The sequence below is a fragment of the Sinocyclocheilus grahami genome, unplaced genomic scaffold, assembly GCF_001515645.1.
Source record: "Sinocyclocheilus grahami isolate Dianchi unplaced genomic scaffold, SAMN03320097.WGS_v1.1 scaffold407.1, whole genome shotgun sequence".
Classification (NCBI taxonomy): Eukaryota; Metazoa; Chordata; class Actinopteri; order Cypriniformes; family Cyprinidae; genus Sinocyclocheilus; species Sinocyclocheilus grahami.
In genome coordinates, this window is record NW_015505586.1 from 83445 (window position 1) to 92198 (window position 8754).

The 8754-nt window shown below is 35.3% G+C and overlaps 1 protein-coding gene and 1 long non-coding RNA gene across 2 annotated transcripts in view; one reads left to right on the forward strand and one right to left on the reverse strand.

The window, feature by feature from the left end:
* Positions 1–2466: 2466 nt before the first annotated feature.
* On the reverse strand, positions 2467–7950 carry LOC107550754 (chloride intracellular channel protein 2-like). Its single transcript, XM_016232120.1, has 6 exons — positions 7876–7950; positions 5516–5625; positions 4955–5080; positions 4222–4322; positions 3365–3534; positions 2467–3254 (listed from the first exon to the last, which is right to left on the reverse strand). Exons 1-6 carry the CDS (start codon positions 7927–7929, stop codon positions 3096–3098), a joined length of 720 nt encoding a protein of 239 aa, XP_016087606.1. The 5' UTR covers positions 7930–7950; the 3' UTR covers positions 2467–3095.
* A 12-nt stretch (positions 7951–7962) lies between these two features.
* Positions 7963–8754, forward strand: part of LOC107550755 (uncharacterized) — a 3301-nt gene continuing 2509 nt past the window's right edge. Inside the window, exons 1-2 of the long non-coding RNA XR_001604698.1 lie at positions 7963–8022; positions 8565–8651. This is a non-coding gene — a long non-coding RNA (uncharacterized lncRNA). The remainder of the gene's footprint in view (positions 8023–8564; positions 8652–8754) is intronic.

Here is an 8754-nt window from a genome sequence, read left to right on the forward strand (position 1 = left end):
GTAAAATTTAGTTTAGAAGAATTTTAGTAAACTTTCAAAAAAAATCTTGCTTTTCTCCAAAGTACACCCAAAATAAATTATGTTCTTTACTATGTTCTTGTTGTTTCTTTCTGTTTTTGGACACAATGTTTCATCAAAGACAGTGGAAGATGAGAGATGTTAGTCCAATACTTCCACCTGCAATTTCGGGAAAAACAGAGACACATAATCCATCACCGTGCTATGCTGTTTGTCCATTTGGCACCAAACCTTTGTGTCATATTATATACCTTTCACTTTGACAAATACAGCAAAAGAGAAACCAATAGCACTGTCCCAGGACACACGTCATCTGGTGCGTAAGAGGGCTTCTTGAGTATTCATGGATTGCTTTGCATGTGTGACAGTAACTTTGAACATCACTGAGAACCGAATTGTCCAAAAATGCTTGTAATGCAATTAGCTTGTTCCACATAATAAAAATGCACCGATTCATTCAACAATTGGGACTGAACAATAAAACATCAGACCAAATATAGATAAAAAATAATTCCAAATTTTTTTAATACATCATAAGATGTCAGACATAAAGAATCTGAGGCAGAGCAGTCACTGATGGAAAGTGAAGAGTAAACATTTGTTAGTGGTCTCTGTGCAAGCAGAGATAGGCTCTGTCTGAATTGACAGCACAACCTTAATTGTGTCTATGACGAGGGAACCATCACGTCAAACCATTAAGACTGGGATGGGGTGACACGAGCAATATTGATCCCTTCAGGATAGATGGCCTCTGAAGATATAAAACTGAAGATCCTGGCTGGGGCGAGAGAACTGGAGACTGGAGTCACCCACCAACCTCTCAACATGTTGTCACTGGCACTGCTCTACATTCTGGCTGTGGTTTGCTCTGCGCGGAGAACTCATGCACTGCCTCTTTATTCAGACACAGAACTGCCACAACAGGAAGGTAAGATTAGCAGTGTGCTCTTGATAAGTTGGCAAGCTCATGGTTTTTGTTAAGGCTAAATGTATGGTGAAACCATGTGTAATGGACATTGGGCCGATTGCTCAACATCCATTCTGCTTTCAATGTAAATGTTAAAGAGAAAGTGGTGAATGCAGTATGGGAAAGATTTGATAAAAACCCATGAGCTCTCTTCTTCAATTCTTCTGCACTTCAATTTTTAAACATAAATATTTAACTTAGAAACAGAAGAGTTTTTGGGGAAAATTCAAATAACACAAACATTTTCAAAGTTGTAAATAAAACAAAGATTATTAAAATATGTTTTACTAGAAAACTATTTGAAAATGTCATGTTTAAGTCAATGAATAACATGCTGTTTTTTGTAATTATTTGTGAAAAAGACTAGCAATTTCTGAGTGTAAATTGTTTCACCACCAACTGTTTTTAGAGTAGTTTTCGAATGTAATGACTCAGTTTTTGTAGTTTATAAATGTATTTTTTAATCTTGCAGAACTGATTCAAAAACTGGTGGCAGAGGTTGAGGATAGACAGAATAATGACTTAAGGGAGCAAAGGGACATTAAAACTGTGCTCCCTGTCCTGCTGCAGAGAGGTGAGACTGTGACTCTTGGGTACTAATTATTACATAACATTTGTCCTGTTATTAGAATGGATACAATTTTCAAAACTTTCTGTAGCCTAATCATGTTTTGTTTTTTACTTTCCTTCTAGGTGCAAAAGAGACTTTGCAACAAGGCAAAATAAATAACATGGTATTAGCCTACTATTTGTTATAAATGTACAGTTATTTCTTTCTTTCATATAATTAAAAGAGTGATAATGAATGAGTATGTTCTGTCTTTAGGTGGATGATTTAAAAGCAGTCGTCTTGAAACTCGCAGCAGTTGATAACCTGCGTTCTCAAGGCTATCTACGATCTGAGCAAAACGTACCCAAAAACAATAAGAGAGGTGAACAATTAAAGTATCTAAGCAGAAGTTTTCATATACTGTATGTAGTGCAAAAAAAACAAATTTAATGAATATTTTAAAGTACATACAATTATGTAATGCAGATAAAAAATGTCAAAGACAACACAATGGCTTTTTATTCTTCTTATATTGCATTACTAAATCCAATTTTTGTCCTTCCTTTTACAGCCTGTTTTTGGAAATATTGTGTTACAAACTAGGAATCAATCTGCTGAGATGGACAGAGGACCATCCTAACAGACCTTATGTACAAACACCAAAAATGTATGCTTTTGTTTTTCCCCATAAAACGTCCACCCAGCTGCTGTTTGACATTGTGAATATTGTTTTATATATAGTAATTTAACAGGAATATGAATGTATTTTTTATCATGAATGAAAACTGACCTAGAACTGCAACTGTAAAATAAAAATATAGTCTGGGTAAAACAGATGAGTTGTAAGATTTATGTTTTGAAACCAATCTTTCATCAAAGCTCTAGACATGCTTCACGTTCACATAAAAAGAGAAAGACAAACGTGTGATGTGTATAATATTACTTTTATTTTTAAGTAAAATCTGAAAGAAAGCAGTCTAATCTCTTTCTTAAACAATCCCAACGTCTAACAATGGTGTCTGTGTGACTCATACATCCATCACAATGACCCTTAATACACAACAACCATTAACGCCGCATGACTCACTGACTCCAGTTCTGCGTGTGATTTGACTGAACTTTTATCTTTACAGTGTTTTCAGCTCATTCTTACAGATTATTAAAAACACATAGCCTTTTTAGGTATACATTACATATAACCGAATACCTCCTAATGAATGAAAAATACATATATACACAAATAGGCACAAAAACATTACATATGATATTGCAGTTAAAAGCACAACTCTGTTGACTGTTGTGCTCAAGATCATTTGCAAAGGATCCTATAACCTCTAAAACTAGTAAAGCCTCTTTGCCAGTAGCAGTCACTCAGAAGGGCTTTGAGATCACAGGCACAACGAAAGTACTTTAGCAAACTGTGTGTGGTGTGTTTTTGGCTTCAACTGTAACAGATTTCCACACCTGTGAACTACAACTATGTAGATGGCTATAAACTTAAGAACTTGTATTTACACTATTTAAACATTTTATCACAACATTGCTTTATTAATCTGAAGTTCAGTTCCTCTTGGCCACACTCAGATAGACTTTCTCAATTTCAATGTCAGCTGGACAGGTCTGGCTGAACTCTTCTCTCTCATATGCATTCTGCAGGTAACGCCACACTCCAGTGAACTGAGCAGGAATCTCAAAATCACAGTACTTTCTGGCAGCAACCTACAAAACCAAAAAACAGAATGAACACGTTTATAAATATGCATTTAAAATGAAGTAGCTTTATTAAATCACACAGGCCTGTGAACGTATAAACCACAGAGGCGTATCACCTTGATGACGTGCAGCTTTGGTAACAAGTTGCAGTCTGCCAGTGTCAAGCGGTTGCCATCGAGGAACTTTCTTTTGGATACGCTGATGTTTTGATCTAGCTCATCCTGAAGCGGAGTGTTCAGATAGTCATCCAGGCGCTTAAACTCCCTCAATAAGGCTTTTTCGTGGACTGAGGAATGAAACAATAGAGAAAAAATATTTGAGAGTGATAGCCTAGGCTACATTATAACCTAATTGTGAAGCCACAATGTCTACTGTATATGCACAGGAATACTTAGATACTAATTTTGTTTTGTTCCATTATGTAGGCCTAAGTGTCATGTAAATTAATCTAAGTCATTGAATCATTCACTGAACTGATTTGTTCAAAACACTGAATCATGCAGCAGGAATGAAGCACTTCAGTAATGTTGGGAATAGCTGTGGCTGTGTTTGGAACTTTCTTCACAATATTGTGTCTAAACTGTAAGTTACTCAATATTAACTTCTTATTTAATGAACTACTGTATAAAAGCAATATCACACAATCGTGCTGTTCTACGATTTCGCAACGGTATTTTCCACGTTGACCATCAAGCTGGTGACTTGTGTATGAGAATGTGATTCATACTATCACTATTTGCTTCAATACTGACAGTAGACAATAAACTGTTTCCCTAATGTTACTGCACTTTTAGACACAACACACCTTTTGAACTAGCAAAAAGCATCATGAATTTGTGGCGTAAAATGTAGGCTAGTTCTAGACACTAAGTTGTTATGGCTTTGTAAATAAGTAAGGAAAACTGGGGTTTTTTTTCATTTCATGTATATGTATATACTGTACATATGTGTCTTGGTTGTGAATGAAACTTACAAGCATTGTTTGGGCTGTTCTTGATGAACGCGGAGAACTTGGCAAAAATGTCAGCACCAACATCAAAAGACTCTTTGTAGCGGGGGCTGAGATGAGGATAGCTGATAGAATCAGAAAGAGAGAAATATTTATAGCCAGACTTCACACACCCAAAAGATAGACATCCAACAACATTCACATAATAATGCTGACGTTTAAAAAGTGCTTAAGCTTGTCTATATACATAATACATGTTAAATATGCCATAGGGTTTTATTTTACAAATATTTTGTCATAGGCACACTATTCAAAATGGTGGAGTCTGTAGGAAATTTTATGCTCATCAATACTGTGTTTATTTGGCCAAAAATACAGTAAAAAAAAATACAGGTATTTGATCATAACTACATTAAAACAGTAATATTGTTTCTTTGATTAATAGAAAGTTCTAAAGAACAATTTAATGCACGTTTGCTGAATATAAGTATTCATTTCTTTCAGTGCTGGAATTCTAATATCTTTGGAACCATCCAGATTAAAATAAGTCAGCAAGAACCATTCTGAAGTACTGGGTGGAAAGTCTTTGATGTGGATTTATTACAGCAATGTCAATACATTAGACATACTTAAATAAGTGCAGCCATTTGATTTATGACAGAATAACACTAGAATAATATGTTAATGGAACTTTTTGTCAGAGTGAAGCCAATATGTTTGATATGGCATTACATGAGCTAACAGACATGCACAGTACCGGGGAGGAGCGAGGGTGGTCTCCAGGAACTCTTCGATCTTAATGAAGTCAGTCTTCAGTGTGCCATTGTACAGGAGGAAAGGAGGGTTGGTACCTGGAGCTAAGTCTTTGAGCTCTTCTGGCTTCCTAAACAACACAGGGTGGAGCAAAGCAGAGGGAGTGTAAGCCACAGGGTGCGGACATGGTCAATATGAAGTCATTTATTGTATATGGAGAGTCTTTGAATGACACCTAAAGTGATTAATGCTGCTTTAAAATATTAATCTCAATATTAACCACAATTTAATCACTCAAAGCACACGGATATGAGAGTGTCCAGCTGGTAAATGGGTGAAAGCTGCATTTGCTTTAGAAGATTTAGTTGGGAACAGTGCAATTGGAGAGTTTTCACTGCCTTGATCATGTTTGTTGTACATTGACCGCCCCCACCCCCAGTGTTATCAAATTCAGTCCGGTGCTGGCCCACAGTTCCTCAGATTTCTCTATTTGTCTATTGAATTCCATTCCATTAGATAGCCTTATCGTCGTTTCAGAGATATGAAAGCTTAATTTGACACTCACTTCCTCATGTCAACAGTGGTTACTGTGAACCTGACTCCTTTCAGCCAAAGAACCATGAAGAGTCTCTGACAGAAGGGACAGTTCCCCACATTCTCTCCATCATGACCAGCCTTGAGTTGAAAAAACAAACAAACAGAGAAATCCATGGTAAGTATCACATAAGCACAGACTAGACACTAAGTCACATACTCGTAGACAGAGAAGCACACACTGTAGATTTCCTTAACCCTCATGTTCTGTTAAGATTGACTGTACTGTTTTTTATGCTTGGAATCCAAGAGACTCATAAAAATATTAATAATCCAGTTGAAATTCATCTTTATTTTCCCTTTTAAAAAATTTCTTGTGTTTTTTTTTCTGATTTAGATCATCCAAAAAATTAAGTCTGTTGTCATTTATTAACCCTCATGTCATTTCAAACCTATTTTTCTTTAAGATTTTCTTTCTTCTGTGGAACATAAAAAATATGTTAGGTGTACAAGAAGAATGTATCAGTGTAAATAAACTTTAAAAAGTCAGTGGGGTTCAGTGTTGCTTCAGTGTGCTGATTTGGCACTCACAAAAAGTTTATTAGTATCAATTCTGAAAACAGATGTGCTGCTGCTTAATATTTTTGTAGAAACAGGATTCTTTAATGAATAGAAAGTTTAAAATAACAGCATTAAACATTATAAATATCTTTACTGTCACTTTTAATCAATGTAATACATCCTGTCTAAATAAAAGTATTAATTTCCTTCAAGAAAAAAAATAGCTAACCCCAAACTTTTAAACAGTACTTTATACAAGTGATTTGCTTTCTCCACAACTTTCCATGTATCCAGGTATGTTAAACTGTTTTGAGAAAAAAATCTGAAGAAAGACAGAAAGTTATTGGCAGGTACTGGATTCCAGCCGGGACATTATCCGGGCATTAAGTTTAAGGTCATTTCCTTTAACCCTAAAACACAACACAATGCAATTCATCATTTAAAATACCGGTAAAAAAACTGAGAAAAATCAATACAGATTTTTACATTTTTTTAATTTTTTAGAATGTAGCATAAGGAAACAGCATTTGTGTTTACATAATGTTTCAGACTGCTGCTTTTTTGAACAAACCATTTTCTTAAATGTACGTAAATGTAGTCAGTATGTGCTTAAGATATTTTAGCACAATTGGGGTCTCTGAGACCCCCAGCAGTCTGTTATTATTGATGGATAGCTTTTATTTTTTAACTAAATGTGTCCCTCCCTTCAAAAAGAATAGGACATAAATAGTCCATGTATTGTGTGGGTGTGGGTGGACAATTCAAGAGCTTGATCCAAATAGAGGAAAAGCAGGAATTGTCTAGAAGACGGAGATAACAGATCTGCACAATGCTTCTATCGCCCATGATGCACATCTTTTCAAATAAGAACATAAACAAGTGAATTATAAATAACTTGGTGACCATCTAGAAAGCTTTGATGATCTTTGGGATCTAAAGGTCACCACTCATCCATATCCTACTCATTTAGTTCATGAATTGTATCTAGACTGGTAAAGCATGGTAATGGGATCTACAGTATAGGAAATGTATAAGCATGTTTATGGGTGTGAAGACAGGGAGCCAAGAACTGCCAGTCTTTCTGTGTGTGTGTGTTTGTTGATAAGATGACCTCAGTCCTGTCTGTATGTCAGATAAAGAGCAGTGTAAGAGAGAACAGTTATATATCAACCATACTATCCAATTTTCAGTAGTACATGTGTTAACTGAGTTGACGGTGACGCCCATGTCAACCTCTGATTCATGGTGCCCAAACGAAAACCTTCCCTAACAGAAAGCACTGATAAGAGTGTAAATCTACCATTAATCCAATTTTGCCAAATGGCTCAAGAAGTCACAAGCAATTTTTTTTATTTAGTCTATAAGAGTGTGAATTATTTTTCCCTTTGTCAATCAGAAATAAATTACACTGATATCATAAGTGGATAATAAGAGGCGAGATGTACATAAACTATTTTATTAACTACAACCATTCAATAAAAAGTTAGTATAATTCAGTGAGTTTAACATCATTATTCCAACAATAAGGATTACATAATAACAGACCTAATCACAGTTGACACATGCTCTGTTGACACGTCCCCACCTCAATATTCAGATTACTGGATGATGTAAATGGTTGATTTTTAAATTCTTTTTATTATAAATAAATGATATTTATTTTTATTTTCAAAATAGATTTATTAAATATATTATAGCTATTATTTTACATTTATATAGTATTGTTTTATATTTATATAATAGTTATATTTAATATAATTTGAATTTGAATATTATTTTAATTTGGAATAACAGTATCTGACCAACTAAAACTAAAGTTTAACAACTGACCTTTATGAAGAGCTCAATTCGTGGTTCTTTATCTGAGTCTTGTCTGAGTGCCATTTTCTTCTGCAGGAAAACGACTTTAGTTAGTCCAGACCTCCGTGAAAAGTATTCCACAAATTACCAGAGAGTTGAAGATCCCCCAAAAGATTGGTAAGCAGCTGTAATGTGTGAAAGTTAGTCAGACTCTTGCTGTTTGCTGTCTCCCTCCGGCTACAGACTTTAAAAGTCAGGAGGGAGGGAGGCTAGAGAGGATGGGCGTGACCGCAGCTATATAACTCTGCTGCCAGAATGTGACAGAGAGCTCAAAAATAGCTTTTCATTTTATCCAACATGCATTTACACTCCATCACAGTGTTATCTCAGACGTGAAGCAGGGGCCACATTCCATTCATGTAGACTATTAACACTTAACACAGACGTGTGTTTCTGCTGGAACTGAACTAACATTCCTCCCTCCCATATGTTCAATCACAATGTGCTTCTTTCAGCAGTGTAATGTAGGGGCTGTTTAATATAAATCAGTTGATCCACTTTAAATTTCACTTTAAAGAAAACGTATAATTGCTTTCAGATGTCAGACCACAGAGCGATGCCACATTCTCTTCCCCTTGTTTGAAAGTTCAGTTCATTTGATTCTGACTCATACTATTCTTTCATATTATCTTCTTCTATGGAATTTTTCTAACTTCCAGTAACCCCTGGTAAAACTTTCAGAAACAACCAGATTTCACTTTTGAAATCAGTTGAGACACAGGAGACCGTGTGGGAGAACTCAAAATGTAAGCTACATCCCTTGGGGAACATTCGGGGACGTCACATATATATATATATATATATATATATATATATATATGCAGTTTTCTGTGGTTGTATTGTGTACGG

Coding starts and splice junctions, on each gene's coding strand:
- LOC107550754 (XM_016232120.1), bottom strand. CDS start 7,929: ATGGCACTCAGACAAGACTCAGATAAAGAACCACGAATTGAGCTCTTC. Junction 4,323..4,954: donor ACCACCCTCGCTCCTCCCCG/GTACTGTGCATG, acceptor TGATTCTATCAG/CTATCCTCATCTCAGCCCCC. Junction 3,255..3,364: donor CAAAGCTGCACGTCATCAAG/GTGATACGCCTC, acceptor TTGGTTTTGTAG/GTTGCTGCCAGAAAGTACTG.